General features: G+C 56.7%; 1 protein-coding gene across 5 annotated transcripts; it reads right to left on the reverse strand.

Moving 5' to 3' along the window:
- Positions 1-3,443: 3,443 nt before the first annotated feature.
- On the reverse strand, positions 3,444-18,650 carry FAIM (Fas apoptotic inhibitory molecule). Of its 5 annotated transcripts, none has more exons than XM_075609928.1 (6): positions 18,331-18,650; positions 15,002-15,071; positions 13,256-13,391; positions 9,653-9,881; positions 7,124-7,173; positions 3,444-3,978 (listed from the first exon to the last, which is right to left on the reverse strand). In XM_075609928.1, exons 2-6 carry the CDS (start codon positions 15,043-15,045, stop codon positions 3,829-3,831), a joined length of 609 nt encoding a protein of 202 aa, XP_075466043.1. In that variant the 5' UTR covers positions 15,046-15,071; positions 18,331-18,650; the 3' UTR covers positions 3,444-3,828. The 5 variants fall into 5 exon arrangements, with proteins under 5 accessions (XP_075466043.1, XP_075466045.1, XP_075466046.1 ...); XM_075609930.1 differs by having other exon boundaries at positions 18,269-18,381; XM_075609931.1 differs by lacking the exon at positions 15,002-15,071 and having other exon boundaries at positions 18,269-18,379.
- Between the last annotated feature and the right edge of the window lie 218 nt (positions 18,651-18,868).

The raw sequence follows: 18,868 nt of genomic DNA on the forward strand, positions 1-18,868 counted from the left end.
GCGCACACGCTGCCCTCGTTACTCGGACCCGCTGCGCACACGCTGCCCTCCTCGTTACTCTGACCCGCTGCGCACACGCAGCCCTCCTCGTTACTCTGACCCGCTGCGCACACGCTGCCCTCCTCGTTACTCTGACCCGCTGCGCACACGCTGCCCTCCTCGTTACTCTGACCCGCTGCGCACACGCTGCCCAACTCGTTACTCTGACCCGCTGCGCACACGCTGCCCTCCTCGTTACTCGGACCCGCTGCGCACACGCTGCCCTCGTTACTCTGACCCGCTGCGCACACGCTGCCCAACTCGTTACTGACCCGCTGCGCACACGCTGCCCTCCTCGTTACTCGGACCCGCTGCGCACACGCTGCCCTCGTTACTCGGACCCGCTGCGCACACGCTGCCCACCTCGTTACTCGGACCCGCTGCGCACACGCTGCTCTCCTCGTTACTCTGACCCGCTGCGCACACGCTGCCCTCCTCGTTACTCTGACCCGCTGCGCACACGCTGCCCTCCTCGTTACTCTGACCCGCTGCGCACACGCTGCCCTCCTCGTTACTCTGACCCGCTGCGCACACGCTGCCCTCCTCGTTACTCGGACCCGCTGCGCACACGCTGCCCACCTCGTTACTCGGACCCGCTGCGCACACGCTGCCCTCCTCGTTACTCTGACCCGCTGCGCACACGCTGCCCTCCTCGTTACTCTGACCCGCTGTGCACACGCTGCCCTCCTCGTTACTCGGACCCGCTGCGCACACGCTGCCCTCCTCGTTACTCGTACCCGCTGCGCACACGCTGCACTCCTCGTTACTCTGACCCGCTGCGCACACGCTGCCCAACTCGTTACTCTGACCCGCTGCGCACACGCTGCCCTCCTCGTTACTCGGACCCGCTGCGCACACGCTGCCCTCGTTACTCTGACCCGCTGCGCACACGCTGCCCAACTCGTTACTGACCCGCTGCGCACACGCTGCCCTCCTCGTTACTCGGACCCGCTGCGCACACGCTGCCCACCTCGTTACTCGGACCCGCTGCGCACACGCTGCCCTCCTCGTTACTCTGACCCGCTGCGCACACGCTGCCCTTCTCGTTACTCGGACCCGCTGCGCACACGCTGCCCTCCTCGTTACTCTGACCCGCTGCGCACAACGCTGCCCTCCTCGTTACTCTGACCCGCTGCGCACACGCTGCCCACCTCGTTACTGACCCGCTGCGCACACGCTGCCCTCCTCGTTACTCTGACCCTCTGCGCACACGCTGCCCAACTCGTTACTGACCCGCTGCGCACACGCTGCCCTCCTCGTTACTCTGACCCGCTGCGCACACGCTGCCCTCCTCGTTACTCTGACCCGCTGCGCACACGCTGCCCAACTCGTTACTCTGACCCGCTGCGCACACGCTGCCCTCCTCGTTACTCGGACCCGCTGCGCACACGCTGCCCTCGTTACTCTGACCCGCTGCGCACACGCTGCCCAACTCGTTACTGACCCGCTGCGCACACGCTGCCCTCCTCGTTACTCGGACCCGCTGCGCACACGCTGCCCTCGTTACTCGGACCCGCTGCGCACCACGCTGCCCACCTCGTTACTCGGACCCGCTGCGCACACGCTGCTCTCCTCGTTACTCTGACCCGCTGCGCACACGCTGCCCTCCTCGTTACTCTGACCCGCTGCGCACACGCTGCCCTCCTCGTTACTCGGACACGCTGTGCACACGCTGCCCTCCTCGTTACTCGTACCCGCTGCGCACACGCTGCACTCCTCGTTACTCTGACCCGCTGCGCACACGCTGCCCTCCTCGTTACTCGGACCCGCTGTGCACACGCTGCCCAACTCGTTACTCTGACCCGCTGCGCACACGCTGCCCTCCTCGTTACTCGGACCCGCTGCGCACACGCTGCCCTCGTTACTCTGACCCGCTGCGCACACGCTGCCCAACTCGTTACTGACCCGCTGCGCACACGCTGCCCTCCTCGTTACTCGGACCCGCTGCGCACACGCTGCCCACCTCGTTACTCGGACCCGCTGCGCACACGCTGCCCTCCTCGTTACTCGGACCCGCTGTGCACACGCTGCCCACCTCGTTACTCTGACCCGCTGCGCACACGCTGCCCTACTCGTTACTCTGACCCGCTGCGCACACGCTGCCCTACTCGTTACTCGGACCCGCTGCCCTACTCGTTACTCGGACCCGCTGCGCACACGCTGCCCTACTCGTTACTCGGACCCGCTGCGCACACGCTGCCCTCCTCGTTACTCTGACCCGCTGCGCACACGCTGCCCTCCTCGTTACTCTGACCCGCTGCGCACACGCTGCCCTCCTCGTTACTCTGACCCGCTGCGCACACGCTGCCCTCCTCGTTACTCGGACCCGCTGTGCACACGCTGCCCTCCTCGTTACTCGTACCCGCTGCGCACACGCTGCACTCCTCGTTACTCTGACCCGCTGCGCACACGCTGCCCTTCTCGTTACTCGGACCCGCTGCGCACACGCTGCCCTCCTCGTTACTCTGACCCGCTGCGCACACGCTGCCCTCCTCGTTACTCTGACCCGCTGCGCACACGCTGCCCACCTCGTTACTGACCCGCTGCGCACACGCTGCCCTCCTCGTTACTCTGACCCGCTGCGCACACGCTGCCCTCCTCGTTACTCTGACCCTCTGCGCACCCGCTGCCCAACTCGTTACTGACCCGCTGCGCACACGCTGCCCTCGTTACTCTGACCCGCTGCGCACACGCTGCCCTCCTCGTTACTCGGACCCGCTGTGCACACGCTGCCCAACTCGTTACTCTGACCCGCTGCGCACACGCTGCCCTCCTCGTTACTCGGACCCGATGCGCACACGCTGCCCAACTCGTTACTCTGACCCGCTGCGCACACGCTGCCCTCCTCGTTACTCTGACCCGCTGCGCACACGCTGCCCTCCTCGTTACTCTGACCCGCTGCGCACACGCTGCTTTCCGTGTTCCTGACCCGCTGCGCACACGCTGCTTTCCGTGTTCCTGACCCGCTGCGCACACGCTACTTTCCGTGTTCCTGACCCGCTGCGCACACGCTGCCCTCCTCGTTACTCTGACCCGCTGCGCACACGCTGCTTTCCGTGTTCCTGACCCGCTGCGCACACGCTGCCCTGCATGTTACTTACTCCCTCAGTGGTGGAGGGTTCTGCATAACAAAGGCGTTCAGATGCCCATTTGACCCTTGACCTCTATACGCTGTTTGCGGACGTAGCGATCGGCACCGTAATCTTGTGGCTCCTCTGGTGTCACTGTCCAGGTGCCCGGGGGGGGGGGGGGGGGGGGGGGGAGTCACTGTCCTGGTACCAGGGGAGGGGGGGGGGGGGGGGGTCACTGTCCTTGTGCCCGGGGAGTGGGGGGGGGGGGGGAAGGGTCACCCACCTAAACTACCATCAATCCCGTAACTGGTCCAGGTTTAAGTCACTAATCTCTGCAATGTGAATATATTATATATTTATAAACATATCTTACAGAATGTCACAGCGCACATTCACATATTAACACCGACTTGTATTGAACAATCCCCAATAACCGCTTAACCCCTTCACTGCCTGAGGAGCCTTCAATGCATTGCACAGTAGTGTGCAACTATACCAGTGCAGTGTAGTATATATACACACATTGGAATGCAGTGCGTGTGCAGTGCACACCTGTGCAGTGTGCAATGTGTGTGTAGTGTTGTGTGTGAGCGCAGTGTGTTGTGTGTGTGCATTGCAAGCCCTGTGTGCAGTGAAGGGTTTAACACCTCAATTATAGCCCACCACGGTTAGTGTTAATTCCGGATTGTTCTTCACGGGAGGCCCGTGGCTGAGGACGTTACTCCGTGGTCTCTGGGATCTCCCTCTCGTCCACGATGAGTGTGTGGATGATCCCCTCCCGACGCTTCCCGCTGCTCACGGCTTTGATGCAGCACTCGTGGTCGCCGATACTGAAGTGGGTCTCTGTGCCGTCCTCCACAAACTCGCCCTACAGCCGAGACCGGGGCGAGAGAGGAGCCTCAGGATCACGTACTCAGACACAAACTCGCCCTGCAGCCGAGACTGGGGTGAGAGAGGAGCCTCAGGATCACGTACTCAGACACAAACTCGCCCTGCAGCCGAGATCCGCGTGAGAGAGAGAAGTCTCAGGTACACCTGCTCACACACAAATTCACCCTTCTGCCGAAACCCGGGAGACAGAAGCCTCCGGATCTCACTCACACACTCACTCGCACACTCACGCCCAGCAGCGAGACCCGGGAGAGAGAGGAGCCTCAGGATCTCACTCACACACTCACACCCAGCAGCGAGACCCGGGAGAGGAGGCTCAGGATCTCACTCACACCCAGCAGCGAAACCCGGGAGAGAGAGAAGCCTCAGGATCTCACTCACACACTCTCACCCAGCAGCGAGACCCGAGAGAGAGGAGCCTAAGGATCTCACTCACACACTCTCACCCAGCAGCGAGACCCGGGAGAGAGAGAAGCCTCAGGATCTCACTCACACACTCTCACCCAGCAGCGAGACCCGGGAGAGAGAGAAGCCTCAGGATCTCACTAACACACTCTCACCCAGCAGCGAGACCCGGGAGAGAGAGGAGCCTCAGGATCTCACTCACACACTCTCACCCAGCAGCGAGACCCGGGAGAGAGGAGCCTCAGGATCTCACTCACACACTCACGCCCAGCAGCGAGACCAGGGAGAGAGAAGCCTCAGGATCTCACTCACACACTCTCACCCAGCAGCGAGACCCGGGAGAGAGAGGAGCCTCAGGATCTCACTCACACACTCTCACCCAGCAGCGAGACCCGGGAGAGAGAAGCCTCAGGATCTCACTCACACACTCTCACCCAGCAGCGAGACCCGGGAGAGAGAAGCCTCAGGGTCTCACTCACACACTCTCACCCAGCAGCGAGACCCGGGAGAGAGAGGAGCCTCAGGATCTCACTCACACACTCACACCCAGCAGCGAGACCCGGGAGAGAGAAGCCTCAGGATCTCACTCACACACTCTCACCCAGCAGCGAGACCCGGGAGAGAGAAGCCTCAGGATCTCACTCACACACTCTCACCCAGCAGCGAGACCAGGGAGAGAGAGAAGCCTCAGGATCTCACTCACACACTCTCACTCAGCAGCGAGACCCGGGAGAGAGAAGCCTCAGGATCTCACTCACACACTCACACCCAGCAGCGAGACCCGGGAGAGAGAAGCCTCAGGATCTCACTCACACTCTCACCCAGCAGCGAGACCCGGGAGAGAGAGAAGCCTCAGGATCTCACTCACACACTCTCACCCAGCAGCGAGACCCGGGAGAGAGAAGCCTCAGGATCTCACTCACACACTCTCACCCATCAGCGAGACCCGGGAGAGAGAGGAGCCTCAGGATCTCACTCACACACTATCACCCAGCAGCGAGACCCGGGAGAGAGAGGAGCCTCAGGATCTCACTCACACACTCTCACCCAGCAGCGAGACCCGGGAGAGAGAGGAGCCTCAGGATCTCACTCACACACTCACACACTCGAACCCAGCAGCGAGACCCGGGAGAGAGAGAAGCCTCAGGATCTCACTCACACACTCACACCCAGCAGCGAGACCCGGGAGAGAGAGAAGCCTCAGGATCTCACTCACACACTCTCACCCAGCAGCGAGATCCGGGAGAGAGAGGAGCCTCAGGATCTCACTCACACACTCTCACCCAGCAGCGAGACCCAGGAGAGAGAAGCCTCAGGATCTCACTCACACACTCTCACCCAGCAGCGAGACCCGGGAGAGAGAGAAGCCTCAGGATCTCACTCACACACTCACACACTTTCACCCAGCAGCGAGATCCGGGAGAGAGAGGAGCCTCAGGATCTCACTCACACACTCACACCCAGCAGCGAGACCCGGGAGAGAGAGAAGCCTCAGGATCTCACTCACACACTCTCACCCAGCAGCGAGACCCGGGAGAGAGAAGCCTCAGGATCTCACTCACACACTCACACCCAGCAGCGAGACCCGGGAGAGAGAGGAGCCTCAGGATCTCACTCACACACTCACACCCAGCAGCGAGACCCGGGAGAGAGAGGAGCCTCAGGATCTCACTCACACACTCACACCCAGCAGCGAGACCCGGGAGAGAGAAGCCTCAGGATCTCACTCACACACTCTCACCCAGCAGCGAGACCCGGGAGAGAGAGGAGCCTCAGGATCTCACTCACACACTCACGCCCAGCAGCGAGACCCGGGAGAGAGAGAAGCCTCAGGATCTCACTCACACACTCTCACCCAGCAGCGAGACCCGGGAGAGAGAAGCCTCAGGTTCTCACTCACACACTCTCACCCAGCAGCGAGACCCGGGAGAGAGGAGCCTCAGGATCTCACTCACACTCTCACCCAGCAGCGAGACCCGGGAGAGAGAGAAGCCTCAGGATCTCACTCACACACTCTCACCCAGAAGCGAGACCCGGGAGAGAGAGAAGCCTCAGGATCTCACTCACACTCTCACCCAGCAGCGAGACCCGGGAGAGAGAGAAGCCTCAGGATCTCACTCACACACTCTCACCCAGCAGCGAGACCCGGGAGAGGAGCCTCAGGATCTCACTCACACACTCACACCCAGCAGCGAGACCCGGGAGAGAGAGGAGCCTCAGGATCTCACTCACACCCAGCAGCGAGACCCGGGAGAGAGAGAAGCCTCAGGTTCACCTGCTCACACAGACACATCTAATAACCGTGTGAGACCTGGGTGAGAAGAGAAGGTACACACACACACACACACACACACACACACACACACACACACTGCAGCAGAGACCCGGGTGAGAGAGAAGCCTCAGAATCAGACACACACACACACACACACACCCTGCAGCAGAGACCCGGGTGAGACAGAAGCCTCAGAATCAGACACACACACACACACACACACACACACACACACACGCCCTGCAGCCGAGAGTTGCAGGGTCTTGGAGAGATGACATCAGAGGGGGAGAGACATCGTCATGCCAACAAAACCGGAACCGGAACCTTCCCAAACATCAAAAATAAACACAATGATCAAACATGTTTGGGGTCTCAGGAAATAAAGCAGCTAATTACACCCGTTTCAGGCACATGGGACTAAACTGCCGTGCTGGTCACGTACCGCGGTTTCCATCTTTTTACCGTTGCACCAAACGTCCATCGTGTCCTTCTCTGTAACGAGAAACAAACGTGAGGAGGAACACAGCCAAACCCACCATGCAAAACCTAAAGCACGCACCGTACGTGTACCCCGACAGTGTGCGCACGCGTGCCCCCAATATTTTGTGCCCCCCGACACAGTACCCCCGATATTAAGCGCACCCCGACTGTGTGCCCCCAACGCGTGTCCATGCGGAAACCTGCAGGAGCAGAAAACGCTCACAATATTACGTAACATGAAGCAATGTGAAACGTCTCAGTGCCAGGCGGGACCCCGGACTATTATACTCAACATAAATAATAAATGTCCTGTGATCAGTCCCAAATTCTGCAGCTCCGCCTCCAGCGCGGAGGTATTATAGCACCCAAACTCAATCCAGGAGATACACAACATGTGACGGGAAATATACTGTGCTGAGAGAGATCGGTGCACTCACAGGCGGGCAGTATCTGCCACGGGAGCACGTGGGAACCCCAGGACAAAGCCCGCAGAAGGAACCCCAGGACAAAGCCGGCAGAAGGAACCCCAGGACAAAGCCCGCAGAAGGAACCCCAGGACAAAGCCGGCAGAAGGAACCCCAGGACAAAGCCCGCAGAAGGAACCCTAGGACAAAGCCCGCAGAAGGAACCCCAGGACAAAGCCGGCAGAAGGAACCCCAGGACAAAGCCGGCAGAAGGAACCCCAGGACAAAGCCGGCAGAAGGAACCCCAGGACAAAGCCGGCAGAAGGAACCCCAGGACAAAGCCCACAGAGGGGACCCCAGGACAAAGCCCACAGAAGGGACCCCAGGACAAAGCCCACAGAAGGGACCCCAGGACAAATCCCGCAGAAGGAACCCGAGGACAAAGCCCGCAGAAGGAACCCCAGGACAAAGCCCGCAGAAGGAACCCCAGGACTAATCCCGCAGAGGGAACCCCAGGACAAAGCCGGCAGAAGGAACCCCAGGACAAAGCCCGCAGAAGGAACCCCAGGACAAAGCCCGCAGAAGGAACCCGAGGACAAAGCCCGCAGGAAGGAACCCCAGGACTAATCTCGCAGAAGGAACCCCAGGACAAAGCCCGCAGAAGGGACCCCAGGACAAAGCCCGCAGAAGGAACCCGAGGACAAAGCTCGCAGGAAGGACCCCAGGACAAAGCCCGCAGAAGGGACCCCAGGACAAAGCCCGCAGAAGGAACCCCAGGACAAAGCCCGCAGAAGGGACCCCAGGACAAAGCCCGCAGAAGGGACCCCAGGACAAAGCCCGCAGAAGGGACCCCAGGACAAAGCCCGCAGAAGGGACCCCAGGACAAAGCCCGCAGAAGGGACCCCAGGACAAAGCCAGCAGAAGGGACCCCAGGACAAAGCCCGCAGAACTGACCCCAGGACAAAGCCGGCAGAAGGGACCCCAGGACAAAGCCCGCAGAAGGAACCCCAGGACAAAGCCCGCAGAAGGAACCCCAGGACAAAGCCCGCAGAAGGAACCCCAGGACAAAGCCGGCAGAAGGAACCCCAGGACAAAGCCGGCAGAAGGAACCCCAGGACAAAGCCGGCAGAAGGAACCCCAGGACAAAGCCCGCAGAAGGAACCCCAGGACAAAGCCCGCAGAAGGAACCCCAGGACAAAGCCGTCAGAAGGAACCCCAGGACAAAGCCCGCAGAAGGGACCCCAGGACAAAGCCGGCAGAAGGAACCCCAGGACAAAGCCCGCAGAAGGGACCCCAGGACTAATCCCGCAGAAGGGACCCCAGGACAAAGCCGGCAGAAGGAACCCCAGGACAAAGCCGGCAGAAGGAACCCCAGGACAAAGCCGGCAGAAGGAACCCCAGGACAAAGCCCGCAGAAGGAACCCCAGGACAAAGCCCGCAGAAGGGACCCCAGGACAAAGCCCGCAGAAGGGACCCCAGGACAAAGCCCGCAGAAGGAACCCCAGGACAAAGCCGGCAGAAGGAACCCCAGGACAAAGCCCGCAGAAGGAACCCCAGGACAAAGCCCGCAGAAGGGACCCCAGGACAAAGCCGGCAGAAGGAACCCCAGGACAAAGCCGGCAGAAGGAACCCCAGGACAAAGCCCGCAGAAGGAACCCCAGGACAAAGCCCGCAGAAGGGACCCCAGGACAAAGCCGGCAGAAGGGACCCCAGGACAAAGCCCGCAGAAGGGACCCCAGGACAAAGCCCGCAGAAGGGACCCCAGGACCAGCCCCACTGAACGCCGCCCCAGTATCTCCGTGTAAAGGTTACTTTTCATGCTATTAGGAGTATTGCTGCCCTGTGATTCTCCAGGTAGTATTGGTGACTAATAGAACCGCTTGCGGTGTTATCGGGGAGAGATTGGCGCTGTAATCCCATACCCCAGTTGGGTTATCTAGCACCAGGTTAGTAATCGCTACGGAACCACTTACATTAGTATGTATAAAGAAAGAGCTGCCAAGCAAAACATTTTATTTCCGGAGCAGGTTAGCGGATCAGTGCGACGGAAGCGAGAAACATGGCGGAAGGCAGAGGGGGTCCCTTACCTAGCACGACCCTGCAGTCCTCCCCGTCCAGGTGCAGGACCCAGGTGTTGGTGGTCTTGGACCGATTCTCCATGTACTTCTTCAGGCTCTTGCCGTTGATCTCCAGCGTGTACTCATAGGCGAAGCCGCTGACTGCGTCGATGTTAATGGTGGCCTTGGTTTGGGAGGCTCCCACCGGGAAGGCCTCTTTCCCAACCAGTTTGAACATCCAGTCTCTCCGGATTATCTCCTGAAGTACAGGGGGAGCGGAGAGTAAGGGGAACAGAACGGAAATGTAGGGCTGATGTGGTAATGCTTAGTATAACAATGTCCTGGGATTTTTATTATACAATGTGTGTCAGATTACATATTCCGTGTGCTATTGTGTTATATTGTTATGGATTTTTTACTTTTTGTCAGTGCTTACCATCTGAATTTGTTAAAGTTTAAATATAAAAAGCAACAAAAACAAAGCACAGTTTTAGGTTAACACATCCGCATATAGCTTTAGGGTATTAATAACACATCAGCATATAGCTTTAGGGTATTAATACCACATCCCCATATAGCTTTAGGGTATTAATAACACATCCGCATATAGCTTTAGGGTATTAATACCACATCCCCATATAGCTTTAGGGTATTAATAACACATCCGCATATAGCTTTAGGGTATTAATACCACATCAGCATATAGCTTTAGGGTATTAATAACACATCCGCATATAGCTTTAGGGTATTAATACCACATCCGCATATAGCTTTAGGGTATTAATAACACATCCGCAAGTAGCTTTAGGTTATTAATAAACACATCCCATATAGCTTTAGGGTATTAATACCACATCCCCATATAGCTTTAAGGTATTAATAACACATCCGCATATAGCTTTAGGGTATTAATACCACATCCCCATATAGCTTTAGGGTATTAATAACACATCCGCATATAGCTTTAGGGTATTAATACCACATCAGCATATAGCTTTAGGGTATTAATAACACATCCGCATATAGCTTTGGGGTATTAATACCACATCCGCATATAGCTTCCTGGTATTAATACCACATCCGCATATTTATTTTATTTATTTATTTATAAAATATTTTACCAGGAAGTAATACATTGAGAGTTACCTCTCGTTTTCAAGTATGTCCTGGGCACAGAGTAAAACAAATAATACATGGTTACAAATACAGTTACATAAATGAACAAGGTATACATTTATATACAAGACATTGCATGCACAGTTAAAGAAAATATATATTATGAGCGTATGAAACAGTTACAGACCAGATTAAAGTGTGAGACAGCCTTAGATTTGAAAGAACTTAAGCTGGTGGTGGATATGAGAGTCTCTGGTAGGTTGTTCCAGTTTTGGGGTGCACGGAAGGAGAAGGAGGAACGTCCGGATACTTTGTTGAGTCTTGGGACCATGAATAGTCTTTTGGAGTCTGGTATTAATACCACATCCGCATATAGCTTTAGGGTATTAATAACACATCCGCATATAGCTTTAGGGTATTAATAAACACATCCCATATAGCTTTAGGGTATTAATACCACATCCCCATATAGCTTTAGGGTATTAATAACACATCCGCATATAGCTTTAGGGTATTAATACCACATCCCCATATAGCTTTAGGGTATTAATACCACATCCGCATATAGCTTTAGGGTATTAATAACACATCCGCATATAGCTTTAGGGTATTAATACCACATCCGCATATAGCTTTAGGGTATTAATAACACATCCGCATATAGCTTTAGGGTATTAATACCACATCCCCATATAGCTTTAGGGTATTAATAACACATCCCCAAGTAGCTTTAGGGTGTTAGGGTGTTAATAACATTCGCATGTAGCTTTAGGGTATTAATAACACATCCCAATATATAGCTTTAGGGTATTAATAACATCCGCATGTAGCTTTAGGGTATTAATAACACATCCCAATATATAGCTTTAGGGTATTAATAACACATCCCAATATATAGCTTTAGGGTATTAATAACACATCCCAATATATAGCTTTAGGGTATTAATAACACATCCCAACATATAGCTGTGGGATATTAATAATAGTACAAGGCCTCCTTTTCCTAAATGTCACTTTTATGTCTGAAGCGCTTCTTCCCTTTATGTGATTTATATTATTTGTTATTTATATGATTGTCTCGTGTATTACTGCTGTGACGCGCTATGTACATTAATGGCGCTATAAAAAGATATACATACAGATCCCCATATAGCAGTCAGGTATTAATAACATATCCCCATATAGCAGTCAGGTATTAATAACATATCCCCATATAGCAGTCAGGTATTAATAACATATCCCCATATAGCAGTCAGGTATTAATAACATATCCCCATATAGCAGTCAGGTATTAATAACATATCCCCATATAGCAGTCAGGTATTAATAACATATCCCCATATAGCTTTATGGTATTAATAACATATCCCCATATAGCAGTCAGGTATTAATAACATATCCCCATATAGCTTTATGGTATTAATAACATATCCCCATATAGCAGTCAGGTATTAATAACATATCCCCATATAGCTTTATGGTATTAATAACATATCCCCATATAGCAGTCAGGTATTAATAACATATCCCCATATAGCTTTATGGTATTAATAACATATCCCCATATAGCTTTATGGTATTAATAACATATCCCTATATAGCTTTATGGTATTAATAACATATCCCCATATAGCTTTATGGTATTAATAACACATTCTAATAGAGAGCAAAATCTTCTTCATTCTCAGGGCCCCGAGTGTAATAACACCGCGGCAGCGAGGGTAATAACGCCGCGGCAGCGAGGGTAATAACGCCGCGGCAGCGAGGGTAATAACGCCGCGGCAGCGAGGGTAATAACGCCGCGGCAGCGAGGGTAATAACGCCGCGGCAGCGAGGGTAATAACGCCGCGGCAGCGAGGGTAATAACGCCGCGGCAGCGAGGGTAATAACGCCGCGGCAGCGAGGGTAATAACGCCGCGGCAGCGAGGGTAATAACGCCGCGGCAGCGAGGGTAATAACCCCGCGGCAGCGAGGGTAATAACGCCGCGGCAGCGAGGGTAATAACCCCGCGGCAGCGAGGGTAATAACCCCGCGGCAGCGAGGGTAATAACGCCGCGGCAGCGAGGGTAATAACCCCGCGGCAGCGAGGGTAATAACCCCGCGGCAGCGAGGGTAATAACGCCGCGGCAGCGAGGGTAATAACGCCGCGGCAGCGAGGGTAATAACGCCGCGGCAGCGAGGGTAATAACGCCGCGGCAGCGAGGGTAATAACGCCGCGGCAGCGAGGGTAATAACGCCGCGGCAGCGAGGGTAATAACGCCGCGGCAGCGAGGGTAATAACGCCGCGGCAGCGAGGGTAATAACGCCGCGGCAGCGAGGGTAATAACGCCGCGGCAGCGAGGGTAATAACGCCGCGGCAGCGAGGGTAATAACGCCGCGGCAGCGAGGGTAATAACGCCGCGGCAGCGAGGGTAATAACATCGCGGCTGCGACACCGCGGAAGTGAAGAGGTTAGTATGAATGTGCTGGCGTATATGGAATCAGTATCGGACACAGGAACAAGCCTTCCCACGTTACCTTCCCGTCCACGTATACGACTCTCTTTCCGGACGTGGTTCCATGCTCAAACTCTATCTTGTGGACCCCGTCGCTGAGAGAGACCTCCCACACCGCCACCAGATCCGTCATTTTCTCCAGGCGTCCGTAACGAGACCTGGGAGGGCGAGACGAGAGGAGGGGAGTCCCAGCCACAAGAGATAGTAAGGAGGTGTGTGTGGTTCCGATATAGTGATCGCATGCGGACCCCACTAGCAGAACGCAGAAATAACACACGGGTCTCAGGATGTCCTCAGTGCCAGCGCCCTGCGCAGAGGGATTACACGGGCGCTCAGATCAGCAGGAACACCCCGACACGGGTCTCAGGATGTCCTCAGTGCCAGCGCCCTGCGCAGAGGGATTACACGGGCGCTCAGATCAGCAGGAACACCCCGACACTGCACACAGAGGGATTACACAGGCGCGCAGATCACACTAATAGGATTAGTTCCAGGTGAAAAGGAAACAAGCAGTTTATGGCTGTGCACAGCAGTGACCCGCTGGATTATCATTTAAACAGGTACTGGTACCAGGGAAGGGCTTTATTGTTCCCCAATCTGCCTGTTCTGTACTTTATTTATGCATTTTAATTTCTTTATTGGATCTGCCTCTGGGAGGCAGTTTACTGCACCCACTATTCTTTAAGTGCAGAGCTTTCTCACATTTCCTGCGGCCTGCGAAAGACACCCCCATTTATTTGCATAGTTACTTTGCAGGTAAGATGATGCTTTCACACACCAGATTTGCACGAGTGGAGCCCCAGTAAAAGCTATGCTTGTGTGGCAGAGTTACGGGTAGAACACAAGCACTGGATCTCTAACTAAAGAATTCTTTATTCCCTGACACAATTTGTATGTTTCAGACTTGTGAAGGCTCCCAAGCCCCGATTAGCACGCAATGCTGCAGAAATACCACATTATTATTACACGGACACAGCATTCATATTTTGGGCATGCATGTGGGCATCGGATCCCCCTGCACGCGGGCATCGGGGGGACCTGAACCCCCTGCACGTGGGCATCGGATCCCCCTGCACGCGGGCATCGGGGGTGGGGGGGGGACCTGAACCCCCTGCACGTGGGCATCGGGGGGGGGGGGCCTGAACTCCCTGCATGTGGGGCATCGGGGGGACACGGGACCTGAACCCCCTGCACGTGGGCATCGGGGGGGGGGGGCTGAACTCCCTGCATGTGGGCATCGGGGGGGACACGGGACCTGAACCCCCTGCATGTGGGCATCGTGGGTGGGGGAGGGGGGCCTGAACTCCCTGCATGTGGGGAATCGGGGGGGGGGGGATGGGACCTGAACCCCCTGCATGTGGGCATCATGGGGGGTTGGGACCTGAAACCCCAGCACGTGGGCATCGGGGGGGAGGGGACCTGAACCCCCTGCATGTGGGCATCGGGGGGGGGACGACCTGATCACACAAGAGCCTGGCGATACCATGCGGTTTCTGGGCCTTTCACAAGAACGCCCATATTTAATGATGCCCAGATGATATAAACATGTTCTAATTTCTCACAGTTACCAAACAGACACGATGAAAGTGGGAACATGCACACGACAAATCACCGCGGTTACCGGGATGTTCCACTGGTGTCGCTTATTTAACCCTGTGCTTCCTGTTATGTGAGCGCTGTGCAGGCGTTGCTTCCCAATACAAGAATTTCACATTAATGATCCTTATTATTGATATAAAACGCCACAGTGTGAGTGAAGGTGATTTACCTGAGTTCCTCCTCATACACCGTCACCTCCTCGCGGGACGCCATAGCAACTGCACCAGTCACTAATCCCGCTGGCAGCACAGAAAGAGAAAAGCAAAAGCAGCAACTGAGCGCCAGCGTTCTGCATCAAGTACTCATATACAGTGCACGCGCGGGGAGGAGCCTTCACATGCACACGCGCGCGCGTGCGGGGAGGAGCCTTCACATGCACACGCGCGCGCGCGGGGAGGAGCCTGCGCGCGCGGGGGGAGGAGCCTTCGCGCGCGCGCGGGGGGAGGAGCCTTCGCGCGCGCGCGGGGGGAGGAGCCTTCGCGCGCGCGCGGGGGGAGGAGCCATCGCGCGCGCGCGGGGGGAGGAGCCTTCGCGCGCGCGGGGAGGAGCCTTCGCGCGCGCGCGCGGGGAGGAGCCTTCGCGCGCGCGCGCGGGGAGGAGCCTTCGCGCGCGCGCGCGGGGAGGAGCCTTCGCGCGCGCGCGCGGGGAGGAGCCTTCGCGCGCGCGCGCGGGGAGGAGCCTTCGCACGCGCGCGCGGGGAGGAGCCTTCGCACGCGCGCGCGGGGAGGAGCCTTCGCACGCGCGCGCGGGGAGGAGCCTTCGCACGCGCGCGCGGGGAGGAGCCTTCGCACGCGCGCGCGGGGAGGAGCCTTCGCACGCGCGCGCGGGGAGGAGCCTTCGCACGCGCGCGCGGGGAGGAGCCTTCGCACGCGCGCGCGGGGAGGAGCCTTCGCACGCGCGCGCGGGGAGGAGCCTTCGCACGCGCGCGCGGGGAGGAGCCTTCGCACGCGCGCGCGGGGAGGAGCCTTCGCACGCGCGCGCGGGGAGGAGCCTTCGCACGCGCGCGCGGGGAGGAGCCTTCGCACGCGCGCGCGGGGAGGAGCCTTCGCACGCGCGCGCGGGGAGGAGCCTTCGCACGCGCGCGCGGGGAGGAGCCTTCGCACGCGCGCGCGGGGAGGCCGGGGGAAACAATTCTGCACACGGTTAAACTGCTTATTAAATCCCACAATTTCATCACATTGTGGGTGCATTATGCTATAAATATAGTGTATTTGTAATTGGGGAAAAGGCAGATTACTATTCTATCCGGTTATTGTCACAATATTACTTACCTGCAAAAAGCCGGACTTCTGATCGCAGGCGGATTACAGCCGTCACGGCGGCTCTGCCTCACTCTACAACTCTGTGTGACTCCTCCGCAAAGGAGAAGCATACACAGCAGGGGGGCGACTCCGGGCCTCAAGGGCCACCGGCCAGCTTCTCAGGATATCCCTGCTTCTGCACAGGTGGTGCAGTCAGTCTTCAACGGAGCCACTGATTGGGCCACCTGTGCTGAAGCAGGGATATCCGTAAAGCCTGATCTGTTGGTGGCCCTTGGAGGACTTGAGTTGCACACCCCTGAAATAAAGGGAGACTGTTTGGGTTTTGAAATGTCAACATTTCCAAGGAATTATCAGGTTGGGTGTCCACGCTACAGACTGAACGACCCTACAGTCCCTTTGGCTGGAAAGGGACAGCCGACATATTTTAGATGGTGTCTTGTGATGCCGGTCTGGGGTTTGTAGAGGACAAGCCTCTGGAATAGAGCAGAGCTGCTGGAGGGGAGAGGGGGGCAGATGGGAGAGGGGGGCAGATGGGAGAGGGTAGCGATGACTAGACTTGTTAATAGCCTCAGTAACACTGGCCTGTACAACCAGCATGGTCCTAGTGACATCACAGGACAGATTATGAGGTCACTACAGACGGCTGATCCCACTCATTACACACTCAGTGCGGGAGCAGCAGCGCACAACACATCGCGCACAACACATCGCGTACAACACATCGCGTACAACACATCGCGCACAACACATCGCGCACAACACATCGCGTACAACACATCGCGTACAACACATCGCGTACAACACATCGCGTACAACACAGCGCAGGCATCTCCAGCACTGACTGGTTGGATAACAAGCCACAGACCCCACACAGATAATATTCACAATGAAGCAAAAACTCAAACATGGAACTACGTGTAATGTCTGTATCAGAATGTATGCACAGAGTATACACACAACGCATGTCGCCTTCAATAGGGATCCGTCGCGGTGACAGCGCAAAGTATACACAGAACGTGTGTGTATATGTAGGGTGACCTGGCTGCAGAGTACCAGGGACAGGATCACACAGTCCTGGGTGTATATGTAGGTCCTACATTGTAGGATGACCTGACTGCAGAGTATCAGGGACAGGCTCGCACAGTCCTGGGTGTATATGTAATGTAGCGTGACCTGACTGCAGAGTATCAGGGACAGGCTCACACAGTCCTGGGTGTATATGTAATGTAGGATGACCTGACTGCAGAGTACCAGGGACAGGCTCGCACAGTCCTGGGTGTACATGTAATGTAGGGTGACCTGACTGCAGAGTATCAGGGACAGGCTCACACAGTCCTGGGTGTACATGTGATGTAGGGTGACCTGGCTGCAGGGTATCAGGGACAGGCTCACACAGTCCTGGGTGTACAAGTAATGTAGGGTGACCTGACTGCAGAGTACCAGGGACAGGCTCGCACAGTCCTGGGTGTACATGTAATGTAGGGTGACCTGACTGCAGAGTATCAGGGACAGGCTCACACAGTCCTGGGTGTACATGTAATGTAGGGTGACCTGGCTGCAGAGTATCAGGGACAGGCTCGCACAGTCCTGGCTGTATATGTAATGTAGGATGACCTGACTGCAGAGTATCAGGGACAGGCTCACACAGTCCTGGGTGTATATGTAATGTAGGGTGACCTGGCTGCAGAGTATCAGGGACAGGCTCGCACAGTCCTGGGTGTATATGTAATGTAGGATGACCTGACTGCAGAGTATCAGGGACAGGCTCACACAGTCCTGGGTGTATAAGTAATGTAGGGTGACCTGGCTGCAGAGTATCAGGGACAGGCTCACACAGTCCTGGGTGTATATGTAATGTAGGGTGACCTGGCTGCAGAGTATCAGGGACAGGATCACACAGTCCCGGGGTGTATATGTAATGTAGGGTGACCTGGCTGCAGAGTATCAGGGACAGGCTCGCACAGTCCTGGGTGTATATGTAATGTAGGGTGACCTGGCTGCAGAGTATCAGGGACAGGCTCGCACAGTCCTGGGTGTATATGTAATGTAGGGTGACCTGGCTGCAGGGTATCAGGGACAGGCTCACACAGTCCTGGGTGTATATGTAATGTAGGGTGACCTGGCTGCAGGGTATCATTGAGCCCTGGGCCAACCCTGCTCGGTATCTCCATTACCTGCTCTCCCCGGGCTCCGTGCGTCCTGCTCTCCCCTCCCCCTCCGCCGGGCTGCGTGAGGCCTGCTCTCCCCCGGGCTCCGTGAGGCCTGGTCACCCCTCCCCCTCCGCCGGGCTCCGTGAGGCCTGCTCTCTCTCCCCCTCCGCCGGGCTCCGTGAGGCCTGCTCTCTCTCCCCCTCCGCCGGGCTCCGTGAGGCCTGCTCTCTCCCCCTCCGCCGGGCTCCGTGAGGCCTGCTCTCTCCCCCTCCGCCGGGCTCCGTGAGGCCTGCTCTCTCCCCCTCCGCCGGGCTCCGTGAGGCCTGCTCTCTCCCCCTCCGCCGGGCTCCGTGAGGCCTGCTCTCTGTCAAGCCTCCGCTGCCCGGGCAACAAGGACCGCAGCCTAACCCGCTGAGAACCAAAGGCAGCCAATCGGCAGGAGAGAGCTCGGTGTCTCTGCGATCTCATTGGATGACAGGCAGGTGAGGGCGGGACACTACGATTTGCTGGTACAAGTTAGGTTGAGAGGCAGGTTGCCATGGAGCTGCCTGATACCTCGTCACGTGGGGGTGCAGGCACTTTGTATTAGACTGTAAGCTCTTGGGGTCAGTGTTATACACTGTA

Source organism: Ascaphus truei, chromosome 7, assembly GCF_040206685.1.
Source record: "Ascaphus truei isolate aAscTru1 chromosome 7, aAscTru1.hap1, whole genome shotgun sequence".
NCBI lineage: Eukaryota > Metazoa > Chordata > Amphibia > Anura > Ascaphidae > Ascaphus > Ascaphus truei.